This window comes from Hesperophylax consimilis, chromosome 14, assembly GCF_061612785.1.
Source record: "Hesperophylax consimilis isolate HC1 chromosome 14, BYU_Hcon_1.0, whole genome shotgun sequence".
NCBI classification, from domain to species: Eukaryota; Metazoa; Arthropoda; class Insecta; order Trichoptera; family Limnephilidae; genus Hesperophylax; species Hesperophylax consimilis.
This window is the reverse complement of record NC_142849.1, coordinates 24591718-24613862: the sequence shown is the minus strand read 5'-3', so window position 1 is coordinate 24613862 and position 22145 is coordinate 24591718. Positions and strand designations below refer to the sequence as shown.

Genomic DNA, 22145 nt, shown 5'->3' with positions numbered 1-22145 from the left:
ATTTGATCTCTGGTGATTTGACGTGTTATTCTTGTATTGTTTTGTATTTATTTTGCTTATAAAATGCACTTGCATAATGTTGATTGACTAGATGATCATTTGTGGAAAAGTGTGTGGAAGGGTTTAGTTTTTCATAAGGGGAAGATTTAACCCGGACATAAAATCGGAAAAGATAATTTAAAACAACTGAATGAATTATTGATCGTGACTTGTGTAAGACATAAATTTCTGTGAAGTTGCCAATCTCGGAATAGACGTATTTGACACAAAATGTTAAAAGCTCGTAAATATTTGAAAATATTAAACCCTTTAAGTTTCGAGTCGTAAAGTTATATACGACAGTTTTATTCGTGACTATTCCAGAATTTAGGTTAAAGATTCAACAAGTGAATACTTACAAGAAATTCTTATGTCCACCTTTTAAATCTACCCGATAAACATATATTCTACATAATTTCCAAGTGCGGGTCGACATATTTTATTATCCAGTCCTCTCGAATTCATATTTTTGATGGCTGAATCTGCTTGTCGTTAACGACGTGGAGATCGTTTAATAGTATCATAATATACCAACCTATTCGCTCTTTGACTAAAGGTAGTCTAGACTATAAAGCTTGCATTAGATAGCTTTATTCAGTTCAGGTATCAAAGCCATGAAAGCTGGGATTTATCTAATATTTTACTGACTTTGAATATTTTGCGACTACTTCATGTATGACTTTTTGTGATAGTTCTAATTTACAAAATGTCACCGCAATATTATATTGAAGTTAGTCTAATAATTAATGAATTTATAGGGTGCCAGTTTGTTTAAATATAAAAAAAAACAAGTCATTATTTAAATATGCCACATGATAAACCAAAAATTATAACAAAGAAAACTAAATAATATGATTTATTATTTACGAGTCGAAATACGTTGCGTCACCCTGATTTGCCTGGTCTCTAAGTGTCCGTTACGTGCTCACTGCCGCTCTGCTAGATCTCAACTGATCAGTAAGGAGCGTGCCAAACACAGCTATCATCCTAGTGTTGGTATGCATCGATACTATTACCTAGATCTTCGAATCGATATTAGTACCGGAAGTTGGGGCTTATTGTTTTAAAACCGTAACAACCTAATCACAGCCAGGTGGTTAACGTGAAAGACAGCAACCCTCATCTAGCTGGAATTATTTATTTATTTATTTTTATTTTTATTAGTAATACATGACTTACATTACACAATATTGAATATAGTACAGTTATTAATTACATAATATATGTATTTGATGTACCCCCATAAATAAGCAGGGCTTGTGTGTATGGGGGTGTTGTTATATTGGTTTATATTTGATATTATTCAGTTCAACTGTTCGGAATACTTTTTAAGGTGGCTTTTGAATTCGTTTATATTTGTATTCATGTTTCTAATTTTTTCTGGTAATGAGTTAAAAAATTTAACTCCGAGATATTCATGGTTGAACTGTCCTATTGTTTTTTTTACATTTAGGAGTAGGAAGTATGGACGTTTGTCTAAGATTTCTGTTATTTTTAAAGGGTGCAATTTTATTTTGAATATTGTTTTTATAAATTTGTAATTTTGCATGGTAGAAGTATAATGCACTTAATTTTCTGACTTTAAATTAAATTATGATCTATGTTCATCAGGGATTTAAAATATTTGAATTTTAATAAATTTTTCTCACACCCGAACAGTTATTTTAATCATTTTTTTTGATTTTCTAATACGAAATATTTAAATAAATATACTTTATTAAATAGCTATACCGTTTATTTCTATCAATTTATTTCTATTCTATCAATATTTTAGCAGTGAGCTAGTGGAGTACCAGAGTGGTAGATACTCTCAGTATCACTCTGATGAATTCTTAATCAAAACGTGGCTCAAAATGGCTGTATATATATTTAGCAAATAGATCTGGGTGGTTAGGTTCTTTCCAATCCTATTTTAATTATATTTCCACACTGTCATCAGTATACCCATACCCCAGTGATTTGGGATGCCATAGTCTTTCCGGGTTCGGGTTGTTTTTAGGTAATTTTCATATTTTGATAATATAGCTTTTTATACAAAATGTTCTGTGTTATAACATTTTATACATCATATATTATGTAGCTCCGGTGAACGACAATCACATGTAGGTAATGTAGGGTATTTTCCACAGACAAAAAAAAAACAATACAATTAATAGACGATGTAAAATGTGGGACACAACAACACTAAATTGCAACTACCCAGTCATTAATCAACAGTGGATAGCTACGAATCAAATTTAGTTGATTAATGAATGTGAAAATTGAACTCAATTCGATATGTTGTTAGTAATATATTCAGTTTTACTAATGTGCACAAATTGATTATACATCACTTTTCCGGTCGGTGGCTGAGGTGACATCGCGTTTGGGTCCCACCAGCTTCAAGCTGTTGAACTCAAGAACGAGTCGTAGAAGATGCGTAGAAGCGACCCGTGATATATGTTGAGCGCGCGTTTGGCGTTTATAGGTTGAACATTTTTCGGGTTTTCAAAATTTATAAGAAAGAATAATACTATTTACTACCGTGGAATTCAATTTTAAATAGAATAAACATATAAAAAAACTTATAAAATACTTAGATCAATTGCGACCGGTATAAGCAGTACGCATGAGCGTGATTATAAGTAACGCGTTATTCTAACCCGTTCTTATCCCCCCGTATTTCTATTATGACCAAGGTGGAATATATTTAAATCACTGTCAAAAAACGTAAACAGATGTTACTCTATGGCTGGAAGATCAAATGAGAAGAAAAAATGGCTGGAAGATCTTAATCTGGAAGAAAGGCATTGACACAATGCGAATGGTAATGGTAAATTGGATCGGTACATGTTAATGATGACTGAAAGGGAAAATCAAAATGTATAAATGAGTAATGATGGAAATTGTGTAGATATTAAGATGATTACTATAAAGTATATGGAGAAAAATAACTGATATTGATATTTTATTAAAAATCTCTTACAAAATTGCTTATTTTGGACTTTAACGAATGAATTGTCAGGTTTCCTAATAAACTCTCAGTAAAACACGAATGAGTTGTGGCGATGTCGGAACACGCATTCGTAAAAATTAGAATATTTTTGCATTTCGTCATTGTTTACTATCAGGAAAAACACAGGTGAATTAACACGTGTTCCGCTATATGTAATGAATGTTCTAAAAGTTTATTAACACATGGCATGCTATCCCATTTTAAAGACGAGTTTTTAATACGATTTCTCCGTGAAAAAAATTGTATATAATAATTTAAGGGCACCTGTTTGCAGGCCAGGGGTTTGGCTAAGCAGGATCTTGTTAAGTACTGCATCTTTCTAATTTTTAAAATAAAAATTTTAAAATCCCCTTTTGAGACTTATAAGGTCTATATTATAATGGTAACGAAAATTTAATTTAAAAAAATATATTAATCTCTTACACAGTGCAGTAATTACAAGAAAATATATTTTAAAACTAGTGTCCACTAAAATTAACCAAAGATTAGATGTAATATAAAATTTGCTAATCTTACCTTGAATGTTCTCAGGTTATCCACCACACAAGCAAGCAGAGCATCTCTGCCTACCGATACGGTGACATTTGGTATTGGTTCGGCAAAGCGAGGAAATAGAGATTCTGAAACAAGAAACACAAACAACTCAATTCAGCACAAATATCACAACTTGTTATATGTTAATTTCAAATAAACAATCATCTTTTAATACATTTTCCATCTGTTTGAGTACATATTATGTTTCAGAATGTTTTTTCGATAAACCTTTAAAATAAAATAAACTAACCAACATGCCGTTCCCCGGAGGACAAGGCATATATTATGAACTACCATACAACTATGTATTTTGCGCACGTTCCTTGCTTCATTCACATTTAAGCATCGTTTCAAATATACTCATTTGGTTAGTCTGATTCTTCAATTGACTTACATATATCAAGCATTCACTTGGTAGTACCGTGAACTTCCTAGGGTGTTCCCGACTCGAAGTTATCTGAAATCTCTTTTAAATATTTTCCAACTCAACTGGTCTTTCCCGTCTAACGATATTGTAATTCCTAATTCTGATAAACCCCGCCCACTCTAACCCCCCCTCCTTCCACTTCTTCTTTGCAATTGTAATCTATATTTCTTACTCCTGATGAGGTGAACTTCGTTCATGAAACGTGAAGAGGTTGTATATAATAAAGTGATGTAAACAAAGTAATTTGTTTTTTAATGAAATAAAGTTAAATAAGATTACATTATTTTATCTATTTCCGTTGTATTTCAATGCATATGTACGCAATAAAATGTAAAAATTATATTTGTTTATTTATTGGACAATTTGTATAGCGCCGCTTTTGTGAGATATCACCTCAGGGGCGCTATATTGTAATAATCTATTTACAATATATACTCACCCTCTTGAACTTTGCCAAATGCCAATTGGGTTGGACCGACATACGAGTTCAGAAAAATGTATATATGTGCGTGATTCCCACCGGAACTAATGGAGTGCATTGTCATCGACAACGAGTTTATCTGCCGAATTTCAGCTTGATCGGATGTCGGGAAATGGGTTAGTTTCCGCATCCAAGGATAATATTCATTCAAAACCATAAACAAACGTGAAATCAGAGAGATTTATTTTGAAAGCGGGTAAACACGTTGTGGATGATAAATTTTATATTATTACAATTTGACACATTCAACTTTGAAGTCTGTAGACTAGATAAATAAGTTTTTAAGAATACAAAAAAACTGCTAATCTGTACAGGACGAGTATTTTGTCTGGTAACCAATGACTACGTGTGACCATATCTTTATTTAGTTATTTATTATTCGATTATTAAGGAGACCGAACAAAGTATTCAAGGACAAATCGAATAAAGAAAATCATTTATTTTGAGCAGAAAGAAACAAAGAGAAAAGTTACAGAAGGTATACAAAAAAGGAAAAGAAATGTAGAGAAAAATGTTGCGGTAGGACTTTATTATTTTCTCTATTACTCGTAATATCGTCTCAAGGTGAGGGGTGAAAAAACCGGAAAAAATGATATTATTTTCGGTTTGTTCTGAAAAGATAACCTTTTAAAACTAGGCTATATTTTACTTCGCGACGAAAACATATTGACAATCCTTGAAGCGTTTTTTGACGGTGTTGAAAAATAAGATTATTTTCGTCTAGGTGATAAGCCAGATTTAGTCCAGACTAAATATAGCTGAAATATTTATTCATCATATATTTCAATTGAAGGTTGGTTTAGTGCGTTTATTTAAAACGGGCTTGGTACCATTGAATTGAGTTTATTTTAAACTTTTTTTCATAAATTTAATAAGATCGATTTATATAAGATCAAAAACAAATAATTTTTTTCAACATAATAATATTAACTAACTAACTAACCATCACGCCGTTTCCCCGCAGGGGTAGGCAGAGAGGACCGACCGCCAAACAACTCGGTCTTGGCACACACTCCTTGCCTCATTCACATTCATACATCGTCTTATACATACTCTTCTATTATTCTGACTCTTGACATGGCCAGACTCAAGTATCTGATTCACTTGGTAGTGCCATGTCTTCCTCGGGCGTCCCGGACTTCTGCTACCATTCACATTTGCATCGTATATTCCCCTTACACTCCTTTCATCGCTCATTCGTTCTACATGCCCAAACCATCTAAGCGTCCCTTTCTTGATCTTACTCGTTACGCTTACATCAGCCTTTCACTTTTTGCGTATCTCCACATTCCTCACACGATCATACTTGGTTTTACCACACATACGCCTCAGTGATCAATCAAGGATTTCAACAGCATTCAGTCTACTTTCATACTTTCTCTGCTAGTTCCATGCCCCACTTACATACATCAGGGTAGGTACCAGCACTCCATTGTGGACTGCTAACTTCGCTTCTTTGGACAATTTTATGTTAGCGCCAACTGCGTTCAGTCCTCCATTAATGGAGATACTAATAATTTAATAATAATATTGATTTACATTATATTACAAACACTCTCCTGATAAAGCTGATTATCACTCATATATTACAATTACTTGTGTATATTATTGTGTAAAGTTATAGAATGAAAAAAATTTAAGTGAAGTTATTATAAAGAGAAAATTTTCAAATCATGTTTAAAGTGAAAAGTTACAAAGTGATTTTTTATGGTGAAGGGTTACAAAGTGAAGTTGGGTGAAAAGTTATGTATGCATATTGGTTGTATGTACACATATCATTGTGTATTGTGTAAAATAAAAATGAAGAAAAAAATCTCTTGTTTGAATTACAGAGAGGAGAGAGAAAAATCGTTCAGACAAATGATTATTTTAATGAATCGACGGCTTAGCGCACACACGACAATGAGTTAAGTGCAATTTGAAAATTTTATGTAAAAGAATACTCTTATAGTATGTAAAGCAACAAAATCAATGTGAATATAACTTTTTTTGTGATGGTGCCCTTTTTTACTCATTTAAAGTACGCTCTAGCGTGTTTAAATCGCACTTTATGGAACGCGCGTTTTTTAAAATTACCATGGCAACATCAACAAATCAACAAAATGTGAAGTCTAAATGTCAATTGTGTTTTTCATTTCCATGACAACAAGATATTGTGATGTCACATCACGAATTCATTAATAGTTCTTATTTCCAAATTTTTAATAATAATATCAATATTTATGTTTTCAAAGTGTACAAATATTCGTGGATAACTGGTCTTTAAAACACTTGCTTTATTTCGAGCACTCGGCTACGCCGTCGTGCTCGAAAAATCGCGCGTGTTTTAAAGACCTGTTTATCCACTTATACTTTAATATACTATTATCTATTCTAAAATTAAATAAGTCATATAAATTTCCCACGAAACACCTATTTAGAAAAAGAGTAATCTTGATAAATGCTTTACAAAACACGTAATTTTTTGACTTAAAACTGCACTTGACTCGTGTGCGCTCTAGGCCATCGAAATAGAACATTAACTCAGTTATTCAAATTTAATTGTGATGAAATTTTTTTCGTAACAAGAACTCTTGTGGGTTACGATAAAACAGAGTTGTGTAGAATATTTCTTATATAAAAGAATTTTACCGTTAATTTGATACGTCTGCCCGGATTCAGTGGGAAAATGAAATCTCCAATTTGGAATATACTTTGAGGTAGGAAAAATCGGGTAGGAAAGGAAATGAGAAAGAGGAATGTAAGAAAGTATCCGGCTATTCAGATATGGTCACTAAACACGGCCAATGACATATGGCACTCTGGAACGTGGCACAAATATACAAGTAGATATTCGTACATTATGTATTTATTATTTATAAATTTAGTAGCGCAGATCTGTGAAAAACCGAGGGATATTATAATAAATTATAATAAGAGTGTATTAATAAATTAACAATTCAAAGAGAGATACTATCATATAGTGAGATTCAGATTTAGAACTGTCAATTTTAGACAGATTTATTTTGGTCAAAAATGTAAAAATATATATATACATTTCAAATACATACAGAATTATTATAGAAATAAAACAATTTATCGCTAGTTCCAATTATGAAAATTAAGTTCATTTAACGTAAATAATTGTATGTATTATAATAACATTGCATTAGGCGGTAATATTTTACATCACGCACATCATCACAGACAACTTTAATAAGTACCTATGTTTTAATATATGTGACATTACGAGACAAATGAAATGAGATTTATTGGGCTCGCCGAGTTTCGAACTTGCGATTTTGGGAACGAAACCAACGAGCTTTCTCTAAGAGAAATAACTGGGGCTATAATGTTGATACAATTATTAAATATATTTTTTTTTTACTAAGACGTCATTAATATAGTTTCATTATGCTCCCTAACATTTTTTCTACGAAAATATAAAACTTTTTAACTAAGAAAGCTCTTTCATTTCATAATCCCATTCATTTCTAATGTGCGTTGTGTTTGATGTGTTTTATCGTGAAGGCTGACGGAAGCCTTTACGATCTGCCGCCCGTCTTAAAGGGAGTTCCTGTCAACCGTGAGCTGTGCGCCTTGTGACCCGACGCGCGCGTCAAAAATCACAGGAAATTGGAAATTATCATTGTCGAAACCAAGGCAACAATTCATATTTCGAAAAAAAATTAAGGGAAAACTAAATTTCACAATATCTTCACGATATGTGTAGTAAAATTTTCATTAATTATTACAAAAATATTATTAGTTGAATGCAAAATGTCTTTTGCTTTCGTACTCGTTTTCACATGTGATTTATATGTATAATTTTTTTTTTTTTCAAAGAAAGTAAGACATTTTTGAGTTACGAATAACCTGACAATATTTTATAATCTCCTACTACCATCACTGAAAGTGGAAAATATTGCTTGTATTGTGATGGAGGACTTAGCCAGCCGAAGAATTGAACACGCTACGCCTGAATGGGTCCCAAAACGATGTTAACTCAACCACCGACCGGTCTCACACACATATATATATATATATATATATTTTTTTTTTTTTTTTTCATTGAAATTATAAAATAAATTATACAAATTAACAACACATTATATAACATCATTAAATTTCCCAGTTCGTAGATAAATATTGTCTTGTCTAACGGAGAAGCTAATCTATTAACTTATAAATAATAAAGGTACAATATAATTGCTTGAAAATTTTCCAGCAAGTATCTAAAACAGTGGTTCTTAACCTGGGTTTGATCGAACCCCAGGGGTTCGGTGAGTCAGTCTCGGGGGTTTGGTGGAGGTCAAGACCCCCGACTTATATTTGATAAAATCATTGAAATTCAGCAGAGCCAGGTTCAACAGCAACTCTTCAGAACAACATCGCTCTCAACGTTTTGGTGTCAACAAATAGAAACATACCCTGTTATCGCTAAGAAAGCTCTGGAGATTTTTATACCGTTTGTTACAACATATCTTTGCGAGCCATCCTTTTCGAATATGCTGAATATAAAAACGAAGAAGGAATAGACTTTGTTGTGAAAATGACATGAGAGTGGCACTTGCCAAGGTAAAGCCGCGAATTTCTGAATTGGTTTCTGAAAGGCAACAGCACAAAAGTCACACTGATTTAAAGTAAATAATAATTAATATGTTTCATGTTTTGATTTAACCATTAAAATTTAATGTTTTGATCTTTGTTTTTTATTTTTTTTTCATTTTGTACATCTATATATATACCATGTTTTGAATTTGTAAAAAACTAATTTTATTTTTCAAATTAGGAGGGGTTCGGTGAATGCGCATATGTAACTGGTGGGGTTCGGTACCTCCAAAAAGTTCAAGAACCACTGATCTAAAATATTATAAATACAGGACAAAAAAATCAATCATTGAAAATTCATAAAAAATCGCCACAGAAAGCAAAAAAATAAATTTGTAATTCATAGTACGGTAGAATGTCAATCAGTCTTATTTTAATACCAGTTTATTTTGAATATATTTTCTCACTTTCTTATCACATGAGACAAATCGTTAAATAGCTTTGGGTCCGTTTAGATACCTAGGTACATCCTCTAATGTTCTAGGTCTTACACTTCGCGTTGAGAACAGTTCGGATTCTTTAAAACAACAACGGAGTAGTAATCATGAAATAAAATTTGCTTTCCAAATGCATTTTCGAACTTGTTTGCTCATGAAATTGAAATGTATGTATCTATGCACTGAGGCTAGTTATTTTAACAAAACTGTTCTGAAGAAGGTTAGGATATAACCGAAACTGTAAATCTGTGGTTAAAAATGTAACCTGTTTAGTGTAATTATAATGTCAAGCCACAAATTGGCTTTCTTGAGCATTCCTTCTGAGCTTACTTCAAACTTCTATCTATCTTTATAAATAAAAATGTAAATGTTCATTGGTTCAAAATCTTAAATCTCCGAAAGTTCTAGACCGATTGCTTTGAAATTTTGACACAACGCCACACTTGAATACGCGTGAGTTTTTATATACCTATATTATATTGATGTCATCTGTGACATGTAAAAACATGATTTTTTAAAAACAGCAAGATCTGTTGGACGTAAAAGCAACAAGCGCTATTGTCTCCGTATATGCACAGACGGACTGAGCCATAAGAACGCGTGGCGGGGTACAGCTAGTTATTAAAAAAGGAAAGGCAAAAAATTATTAATTGAATGTAATTAATATTGTTTTATTCATTTAAATGGAGAGACAAACATTCTGGGGTTATGAATCACCTGACAATATTTGATTTTTTTCATCCTATCATCATAATAAGCAGAAAATGTTGCTTGTTTTATGATGGTGGGAAAATAAACCCATTACGCCTTTGTGGAGACCCGATGCATTTTTACGTTCAGCTACTAAACGATATTCATATTATTTCGATAAACATCGTCATATATGAGCTTAAAGCTTTTAAAATTTCTCATGTTATGATGACACGTGTTTTTTATAAACTGTACAATTAACTAACTAAACAAAACGACATTTTTTACACATGTATAATATTCAGATTAACTGCCGTACAATTCTACCATGACATACATCGTAGAATTGAAGCTTTTAAAACAATCTAATCTTTTTTTCCGACTGTTGTAACTTAGCATATCCTCACTCAATTACATTAAAAAACGTTTTTTTAAATGGATACATAGTTATTAAGGTTGTTACGTAATACAGTCTCCCTATTAAATTAAATGGGGCTTTAGTTACCCCAACTCACCCTCGCAGCTAGTCACAGCGTGTTCAACACGGACCACACACAGCGTCTTCGGTTCAACACGGGCCGCTTCCGGCCCCCCCGCCAGTCAAAAACGGACCTCGGGACCGACAACAGTGTCTCCCGCAGAGCAAAACTGCAATCGCCCGCAATGTCTGGCGCGCATAATAGACGCGATCTTGTTCTGGCTTGTAATTAGCCACGCGCTCTCACGGTTGGCAATTATCAATTCACCCGAACCTCACGTAGTTCTCACGTGTTTAAACCATCTCAATTATTGTAATCAATAGTTTGCCGCATCATTCGAAAACATGATTCTACATCCCGAGATTAACCTTTGTTCACCGGAGCCACGCTTCCGTCGAAGCACCTCGTGTCTCAACATCACCTCGACAGTACCGCCGGGCCTTTTTGGGCACGGGAAGGACCAGCTCGGCCTGATGCACCATTCCTCATCTCAAGGCGAATCGTAAGCTTCCAGTATACCCCTTTCTTGTGTTCAAACCATTTAAATTCATGTAAAATCCTCGTTTCATCCGTTCGTCAAGTTATAGAGAGAGAGAGAGAGTGGAGATCTATGTCAACCCTGTATTTCTCGAGATGATCAATATACCTTGTGCCTTTTTACCCATGTGTTATTATTGTGTGTTAGCCTTTCCAACCTCCTAACCGATGGACGAGCTGATGATCAAAGAAGCTGCTCACCCCTGATAGTACACGAGTCTCATCTGCTTACCTTTTTACTGAGCTAGCCAATACATAACCTGGTTTGATCCCTGGTTCTAACCAACACTTAGAAAGGTGTATAATTACTCGCATGAAATATCTATAAAAATTGAAAATATCTCCAGTAGTAAAAATAAATACTGCCGACGGGAATTGAATCCGCACCTTCTGATTGCCCGTCAGGTGCTCTGAATCACTAAGCTACGTCGGCTTGTTCTGCTCATAACCCTCCAAATAATTTCAATCAACAATTATTATTATTTTTTTTTTTAAATGTTTCCTGTGTTTACAAGGATATTTCAAGCAAATAACTACTTATAGTAATTTGTTATCTTTTATGCATGAAAAAAAACCTTGTTTTATAAACATTAGTATATCAATAAAAAAGTGTATAAATTAATAACATTTTTCGTTATTTAAATTTATATGTATTTAAGTTTTATAATTGAATTTTCTTTGATAATTCGCCAAAAGTCTTCATTGCTCCGTACACAAGCGACTGAATTTGGGTATTTTGGTAAGTGAAGCCTAATTCGTTAATTTATATTCGTCTTATGTGTGCGCTTGAGCTTCAGGTTTTCAATCCTTCTCAGAAATTGAAGTAAAAAAAATATTTTTGAAAAAAATAATTTGTTTTAAAATTTTATATGTATAACAAATTGTCTGCAGTATAATTCTCATAGCTCCATTTTGTGGTATAGTCTTTTACTTCACAAGTTTCTTAAAATCTCAGGACAAACAAAAATTTTGATAACTTTTCGAAAGATAGAAAATGTACGTCACGCACGTGATGAAAGCGGGTGATACAAAATACCCCAACAACATTTATTTATCAAATTTTGCCACTAAACATTTAAAAAAGCTCCATAATCCAATCTAACAGACCCTTTCAAATTTTAATTTTATAAACAGATCATTTTGCATCACTCCCTGGCTGAAAAAAAACTTTGTCTCCACATAAAAAAAAAATTAAATTCCTCCAAACATGATTTTCGTGTCATATTTTCCTTTTAAATATTCTTTTGTAAAGAAAATTCAATTTTTACACAATTTAACTTGAGAAAGATGAAAAGTGAAAATCTGAAACATGTTTAAATGAATTCTAGATTTTCATGTTTACATTCCATGCGAGGGTAGGATCTTATAATTTTAAGAAAAATCGTACTTTTTAAATAGAATAGCTAAGTCGAGAAAATATTAGGTTAACGGCGTGCTCAAGTAAATTTTATTTAATAAATTTGAGTTATTTTCAATTATTCATTTAAAATAATATATACAATAAAGTTGCGGCTCGTTCTCGTGTAAGACTACCTAAGTATCGCTCTGGTGTAAGACCACCATTCGTGAGTTGAAAAGGTTTTAGCCATTTACAGATTACTCCCGACCTTCCTCTTCCTAATCTCTTTCACCTTTTAATTACCTTCAGCCTCACAACATACCTCAATTAGGAATGCCATATTCTCATGTGCTCCAGACAGTTGGGAGCAGTTTTGTGCGATAATCACATATAAAATACAAATATAAATAATTTATTAAATGCTTAGAGGGAATAGAAGGTTATCGGTGATATGATGCTGAAGTAGATTTTTTATAAAAATTTTATTCCTAGGTAGGTACTTAATTAAACAATAGAGTTACGAATGCGATGTACCTAGAAAACATTCTAAAATTTTAGAAATACCCAAATCCTGTATTTTCAATAAATATAATAAATTTATGCCACCTTTCTCAGAATTGTTTTTATTTTAAGAGAATACCAGTTTTTCTTTTAAATTTTATAGTTCTTGATTTTCCTCTATAGGTATCTATACTTAGTTATTTTTATAAACCTTCATAAAAATTTACAAGACTTCAATAAAAACGTTATTTTTTAAATATTTTTTTCGAAATAACTATAATAATCTTTAACTATCAGACCAAGTTGTTAAGCAGAAATTCACATGTGAGAAAGTCATAAAATGGCCACTCAGCGCCCCTTCGTTTTGACGACAGTTGAAAGGTTCCCGTTAAATGCCGATTCTTAGTCCGTTTTATCTTTTGAACAAATTTTGATCAGCAGAAGAGGACAATTATCATGTTTTTAAGCTTGTCAGTGTATTACAATTTGATAGAAAGCTAAAGGAGCCTACACATTGTATTTTAGGTAGACAGGAGAGCTAATCATAACTTTAGTAAGTAACCTATACATTGTATTTTGGGTAGACAGGAGAGCTATTCACAACTTTGGTAAGGAATCTACACATTGTATTTTAGGTAGACAAGATAGCTAATCACAACTTCGGTAAGGAACCTATACATTGTATTTTGGGTAGACAGGAGAGCTATTCACAACTTTGGTAAGGAATCTACACATTTTCATCTCATCTCAATTTGGTAGGCGGGAATGGGTACCGCCGCCCTGGGAACCATTTATTGGATGACCAACACCTCTGCCACAGGTCACCCCAAGTGGTTCGCTACGTTTGGTGACTAAGCAGGGGTGCCCGGGTTCATGGGTTAAGGTTTGCCCAGGTCTTGGTGGCGGGTGCGTCGGCCCACCTTCTGCGTTGCGGGCCGGTTGGGAGATGCTGGTTGAGAGAGACCCTTTACAACCGGTTACCGCTGTCCGGGCCGCTCGATAGTACAGGGGCCCGACCCTCAGGCTCACGACTAAGGGTGGGCTGCCCCATCAGCGAGTGAAAAAACCCCGCCACTGCTGTTGTGCCGGTTGTGCCGCAGTGGGTGGGCTGGAACCAAACGCTCATCACTCCTGGACAGCCTGAACCCCAGATTCCTACCCACCCCTCATACCTTTCCTTTCCAGACCTTTTCTTTCACCTCCTACCCTTACAAAAAAAAAAAAAACTTTAAATTCATGAACATACAACACAACAATTTTAACATCATAACAGCGGCGAGTAGCAGGCGTCCCCGGTGCGGGCCAAAACTGTTGGTAAATTTTGCCAACATTCGCGGCCTGCACACAAATTTAAATTCCGTCCATCACCATCTTTTGTCCCAACGTCCCAACCTTCTTTTCCTATCCGAAACTCAGATAGCCGAGCCGCCAGACTCCTCCTATCTGGACTGCCCGGGCTTTACCCTCGCAAGCAAATTCCAACTCAAAGGAGGAGTCTGCCTCTATAGTCGAGCTGACGTCAACTGTGTACGACTATTGAGTCTGGAAAACTCCAGATTCGACGTAATGTAGGTGCGCGTCAATCTTGCCAGTACGGCAAGATTCTACGCATGTCTATACCGCTCACCGAACCATAGCGAATCAGACACTTCCGAGCTCTTCAAACATTTGAGCGATACTATTGATGATCTCTTGCCCCGCTACCCTTCGGCCGAGTTTATTGTTCTGGGGGACTTCAATGTTCATAACGAACCATGGTTGAAGTTCTCAGGCCCAACGGACTCGGCTGGCCGACAGGCGGAATCCTTTGCCATTTGCTACGGATTAGAGCAATTAGTTCAGGAGCCTACAAGGGTTCCTGATGTCTAGACTCACCGCTCCAATCTGTTAGACCTATTCTTAACTACTGTGCCACACGGTTATAAGATTGACGTCACAGCGCCTCTGGGATCATCTGACCACTGCCTAGTGACGACATCAATCCCCGTTAGCCTCAGACCAACCAATGAGAGACTGAGGAGAAAAGTGTGGCACTATAGGTCAGCAGATTGGTTCGGTATGCGGGCCCATTTTAACGCTTTTCCGTGGTCAGCTGTTTGTTTTCGGACTTCAGACCCTTTAAGATGTGCCCAGGAGATTGGTGAAGTCATCAAATCGGCGATGGATGGCTTCATACAATCGACTACTAAAGAAACTGGTGTGGGCTCAAAGCCGTGGTTCAGTCGACAATGCTCCGAAGCAGTTCGACGAAAAAACGCGGCTTACCGAGCCTACAACACATCTCGAACGCCCGAAAGCAGATCAGCATACAACAAATCGGCAAAGGAATGCAAAAGAATCATTAATAGTTCATAATTCGAACACGACCTGCAGATCAGCAAAAAGCTGGCTGCCTGCCCGCATGGCAGCAGAGCATTCTGGTTGCTTGCGGGCTCAATAGGTCGAAATTTTTGCAAACCCAGTTTGCCACCTCTTACCAGACCTGACGGCTCACTAGCAAACACCGCCACCGAAAAGGCTAACCTATTAGGGAAAATGTTTGCGGAAAACTCGACCCTCGATGACGGGGGTGCTGTTCCGCCGTCGGTTCCTCACTGCGTCTTCTATATGAAAAAGCTGAGGATCCGGCATCAGGATGTACTCCACGTCATACGGGGGCTCGATGTTAACAAAGCTAGTGGACCTGATGGAATACCTGCCCTGGTATTGCAGAGGTGTGCTGCGGAAATAGTTCCAGTTTTGACAAAGCTCTTCAAAATGTCCCTGAAGTGTGGCACTGTGCCCTCTGGTTGGAAAAAAGCGGTAATTCACCCTATTCCCAAGAAAGGTGACCGCTCCAACCCGGCCAACTACCGCCCCATAGCGATCACATCAGTTCTGTCCAAAGTGATGGAACGTGTGATCAACGACAAACTGCTCACATACCTCGAGAAGAACAAAATTATCAACGACCGTCAATACGGATTCCGGCGGAACCGCTCGTGCGGTGATCTTCTCGCGTATGTGACGCATGTTTGGGGGCGGTGCCTGGAACGTCACGGTGAAACCCAAACGGTCGCACTAGACATATCCAAGGCCTTTGACCGGGTCTGGCACCGAAGACTTGTCAACAAATTGCATTCTTACGGACTTCCCGCATCCCTGTGTACGTGGATTGCTGACTTTTTAAGGGATAGGTCGATTCAGGCGGTTGCTGACGGTTTCACCTCTTCCTCGCACTCCATAAATGCTGGCGTCCCACAGGGATCGGTTCTGTCTCCGACTTTGTTTTTGTTGCACATCAATGACCTTTTGACATGTGCACCGATTCATTGTTACGCGGATGACAGTACAGTTCATGATAGCTTTTTGTTTGATAAGCTCCCAAAGGGCACACAAACTCCAACGGCTCGGAGGGCTTTGAAGCAGAGAATGGACGGTTATCTCGAGAGAATTTCCTCCTGGGGTAAAAATAATCTCGTCGAATTTAATGTTTCAAAGACCCAATCCTGTCTGATTACGTCTAAAAGGGATCCAAATGATAATCTAGTCTCCTTCAACGGAAGCAATCTTCCGAACAGGCCTTCCATTGATATGCTTGGTGTAACTATAAGTGACCAGCTCACCAGTACCAGTACGGGGGCTCCATCGAAGCCAGAGTAAAGTTGGCCTCTCAGAAGCTGGGCTTACTGTACAGGGCCCGCAGATACTTTAATATTACACAACTGCTCACCCTGTACAAATCGCAAGTGCGCCCTACTGTCGAATTTGGTAGCCATCTCTGGTCTGGAGCCCCAAAATACCTGAAAAAAACCCTTGACTCTGTGCAGAAACGGGCAGTCCGTTTTATAGATTCCCCAATCTTAACAAACGGACTGCAATCTTTAGAGCACAGGCGTCAGGTAGGTATGCTGTCCTTGTTCTATCGGTATTACAATGGAAGATGCTCTGAGGAACTAGCGTCATTGATCCCTTCGGCACCGGTGCGTAGTCGGGATACACGCCAAACGCGCGCCCAACATTTGTACACAGTTGACACTTGTCACATGAGAACGGGTCGCTTCTACGATTCGTTCTTAAGTTCAACAGCTCGGCTGTGGAACGAACTGCCGGCCTCTGTGTTTCCTCCCTCCTACAACATGGGACTCTTCAAGACCCATGTTCACTCCTTCCTCTCCACAAAAAGACCCTCCACACAGCATTCCCAAAGATGACATAGGCCCTGGGGGAAATTATTTTCTTCAGGGCCTCCTGTGTGGAGTAAATATAAAAATAAAAAAAAATATTCACAACTTTGGTAAGGAATCTACACATTGTATTTTAGGTAGACAAGAGAGCTAATCACAACTTCGGTAAGGAACGTATACATTGTATTTTGGGTAAACAGGAGAGCTAGTCACAACTTTGGTAAGGAATCTACACATTGTATTTTAGGTAGACAAGAGAGCTAATCACAACTTTGGTAAGGAAACTATACATTGTATTTTGGGTAAACAGGAGAGCTAGTCACAACTTTGGTAAGGAATCTACACATTGTATTTTAGGTAGACAGGAGAGCTATTCACAACTTTGGTAAGGAACCTACACATTGTATTCTATTCATATATATTATTTTTATGCTATCCCAGAACTCAAATGTCAACCTTCCAAATTGTTTTCCCTTCAAATTCGCGTTGACAGTTATTATATTTTCAATTGGAGGTGAAACCCAGCACGCATTCGATTCATGACATCTGATAATGAGTACCTACCAGTTTTCGTCTATTTTGAAAGCCTCTTCAAAGGTATTTCACAAAAATGACGCATTAAAAAAAATTAAGTGTAATTTTCTTTATTTTCACTTTTTTGTATATCTTTTCTAGAGCCCAATCTTCAACCCATCTCACTACGTTGTCCAGCCAGGTGACGACGTAGTCCCTCTTGCGTGAATTAGTGTCAGATAAAACAATCTACGAGAATAAATCCTATCTTGGCTCTGTGCTTATATGTGTACATCCCTGTCTGTTTCTTTTTTTGTTTCATCTTGTTTGTTCTATTTAACCTCCCTTTTTATATTTTTGTACCGTCTTGTATATGAAACTTATAATTATGATATTTTTCTATTCATGTACTGTTTCGCATGTGAAATATATAATTTTGATATTAAAATACCAATGTTAAATTGTACCTATTAACTCCCAACTATATATTATAATCCCCTCTCGTCCTACAATGAGTTTTGTTACTCATCGTGATTGTTCTAGCAAGAAATAAAAATAATAAAAAATAAATTTAAATTTAAATATCTATTCATTTTAAATACATGTAGGATAGCGAAAGATTTTTTTAAATATTCATGTTGAAGGATCAGTAGGATTTATAGGCCCTGTTAGGAGTTCTACCGAGTCGAACCCTCTGATATGAAAATATCTGGAGTCGGTGAATTATTTTCCCATTTGATCTCTGGTGAGTTGACGTGTTGTTCTTGTATTGTTTTGTATTTATTTTGCTTATATAATGCACTTGCATAATTTTGATCGACTAGATGATCATTTGTGGAAAAGTGTGTGGAAGGGTTTAGTTTTTCCTATTGGGAAGATTTAACCCGGACATAAAATATGAAAAGAAAAACTCACACAATAAACGTCTACGCATTTGATTATGATGCGGTTAGTTCAGTTAGTTGTCTATATAATAAAATACGGTTTACGTCCACCAAAAATATCAGTCAGTATTTGCTAATTTCAAGAGACCATATCGTACTTTTCATAAGTTTTAACTAAAATATATGTAAGTAATATTGTGAATTTAATAAGCCGGATAAAAATAATTTATCAAACCACCTTACAAAAAAAATCGCAATGCCTTTTAAAACACCTAAATTAGTATGTTTGATGCCTTGCAAACTTGATAGTTTTTCGTGTCTGCTTTTAAAGCAGAATTTTCGCATGATTGATCGACTCTGTAAAATAATATGCTTTATCAACCATTCATAATAATCCATTAGTATTCAGTTGAATCTGGCCATACTGCCAGAACACGGCTCTTTGGTTCTGCGGGAGGCGTTGAATATTCATAGTTAGTAATATAATTCACCGCCAATCATTAAATTCACTGAAAGAGCCCTACGGTGGTAATGAACACAATGAAATGGGGCATATAGTTACCTGTTGTTTATCTTACACATTCAAATAAAGTAATAACTATGATGACCAGGCGAAATGGTCATTTTTCATTATTATTATTATTATTTTATTTTGTTTTAAACCACTTTATTTGAGTTATATAGGTCGACCGGTTTCTGTTAGACTCAACCTTCTTCGGTACAGTAAAAATATACACTGTAAATTCATTGTCCTGAAGAAGGTTGAGTGCAACCGAAATCAGTCGATCTATATAACTAAATAAAGTGGTTTAAAACAAAGTTTAAAAAATCGTTTATATAATGCCAAGCCGCAAACTGTTTGCTTTCTTGGATTGACCGGTCGGTGGCCGAGTTGACATAGCGTATGGATTCCACCCAGACATAGTGTGTTCAATTCCTCGGCTGGCTAAGTCCTCCATCACAACACAAGCAACATTTTTCGCTTACTGTGGTGGTAGTAGGAGATTTTAAAATATTGTCAGGTTATTCGTAACCCGGGAATGTTTATTTAAAAAAAAATATATATATATATATTATTATTGCTAAATTGATCATCAAATGCTACAAATCGGAAAATCCCAGAATTTTTCTCTAAATTCTAGATATGGTGAAATGTGTTACAAATGAAGATCTTTATTTGAACGTTCAGTATGTATTGTAATTAAAAGATGCGTGCAAAGCCATAATTTAATAAATGAATTATATTCAGTTTTGTGTTAAGCAACAAATAGTATTGTATAATATTAGAATTGAATGATTCGTTATCTCATCACCTAAAGCTTGCATATTGTTTTAACAGCTTTGTCTTGTGACATTTGAGATTTTTTTAATAAAAAATAAAGTTCTTAATAAACTTTTTTACTGTTTAAAAATATTTTTAAAAACTAAAAAAAAATATTTTGACTTCAGATTGAACCTTCCTACCGAGAAACTGAAACTTGCCAAATGCCGATCGGTTAAGACCGAAATTTATTTAGTATATTAACTACTATAATATCGTCCGATTTCAGAGAAATGCATATATGTCCGCATGTCAAAATGAATTGCCATCGACAACGAGTTTTTTTTAAAACAGTTTGTTTTGTGTCAAACTATATCTCAATAATTTTTTTTTAATTATATGTCTTTCATTCTTTCAGCCTTCAAAATTTCTGATGTAATTTAATAAAAAACGATTCGTTGGGAACGCCTTATCAGAAAATGTATTTCATGGTAACTATTTAATAGTAATAATATAATTTTCTCTCAATGCTCTTTCCAACAGGAAGTTGGCAGATTGATTGATTGCATAGCAATCTTCATCATGCAGACTGCATCTTAAAACAACTTGAATTTGATGGACGTAAATAAATAATAAGAAATCTTCCACTTCAGAGATTAATTCGCAGTACGTTTAAAAACATATTATAAGAATACATCACAACATATTGACATCAGCACCATTCTATTTACTGTAAATATCACCAGATATACCAACCTATTAATTGAAAACTTTATTTTTTTGTAGTGGTATAAATGAGTAAAACCTAAAATTGTAATATTTAATCATTGAAGACAATATTGACGACTCTCAGATGATTGTGATACAGAAAAGATTGAAAATATTCAATTGCATCTCGGAATATAACTCAGGACCTCTTTCTTTCCTTGAAAATACTCTGACCACTGAGCTAACTAACTAACCATCACGCCGTTTTCCGCAGGAGTAGGCAGAGAGGACGGACCGTCAAACAACTCGGTCTTGACAAACACTGCTTGTTTCACTACCGTTCACACATCGTCACATATATACTCTTCAATTATTTTATTTTATATTATAGAAAAAAACAGAACATGATTCACAAAGATGAAATAATATACAGGAATAAGGTACTTCATGTTGGGTACCTATGATTTGTAACCTTGCAATGTGTGCTAAGTAGTATATTTATTCCTTAATTACCAGGTGACATGTGTAGTTTATAGGTGTGTGTGTGACGTGTGTAATGTATGGGTGAGTGTTTGCGTGTGTGTGAATGTATGCGCATTGAACACTTTAAATTATTGACATGATGTCACGTTTGAATTTGGGCAGTGAATCAATGTTAGAGTTTAGACAAATATTAATTAGAGTGTGAATAGAACGGCGAATTATAATTATCGAATTATATATTATAATTCATCCTGTGGAATAGCACTGGACTCTTGACATAGCCCGACTCTAGTATCTGATTCACTTGATCGTGCCATGTCTTCTTCTGGCGTCCCCGACTACTGCTACCATTCAAATTTGCATCATATATTCTCCTTACACTCCTTTATTCGCTCATTCGCTCTACATGCCAAAACCATATAAGCCTACCTATCTTAATCTTACTCATTATGCTTACATCAGCCTTAAATTCTTCGCGGATATCCACATATTCTATCATATCCATTAACGTCATTTTAAACTGTATCACTCTTAGAATATCCAACATTATCTTCATTTTCCTAACCTTTATATTTTTATAAAACTTTTGTCATTTTCGGGACCACCATAGCCGAAACGTAAAATTCATATCAATGCCTAGCCATGATAATTTTGCAGAACCGTTTTTTTCTTCATTATAAATGGTGTATCATTAATCATATTTGTTTGATGTTTTAAATTAATTATAACAACCCCGGGTAATTAGGTTAGCGGGGGTTAATTTGTAAAGGATGTAAATCTCTTTTACGGAATAAAATGTACTCTCTAACTTATTTATGTACTACCCCAGTGGTATTTACGTGAATAGTGGAACATTTGTAATTTAGGGTTCAATTCCAGAATGTAATAATGTTCACACGAGCTTATAAACGGTTGATTATTCAGATTTGTAATGTACATACAGTTTTCTTTCCATTAGAGAAAAACAAAAATAAATAAATAAAATTTTCAGACTTTGAATAAACTAAACAGTTTTTAAATCTTACCACTAACGCAACACTTAACGTAAGGAAGGAGGAGGATGAACCCGCGATGTCTGTGT

General features: G+C 35.3%; 1 protein-coding gene across 1 annotated transcript in view; it reads right to left on the bottom strand.

Moving 5' to 3' along the window:
* LOC149418099 (lachesin-like) overlaps positions 1–22145 on the bottom strand; it is a 76786-nt gene that overhangs the window by 33342 nt on the left and 21299 nt on the right. The window contains exon 2 of the mRNA XM_089639327.1: positions 3551–3654. Coding sequence (XP_089495453.1) covers positions 3551–3654 — 104 coding nt within the window. The remainder of the gene's footprint in view (positions 1–3550; positions 3655–22145) is intronic.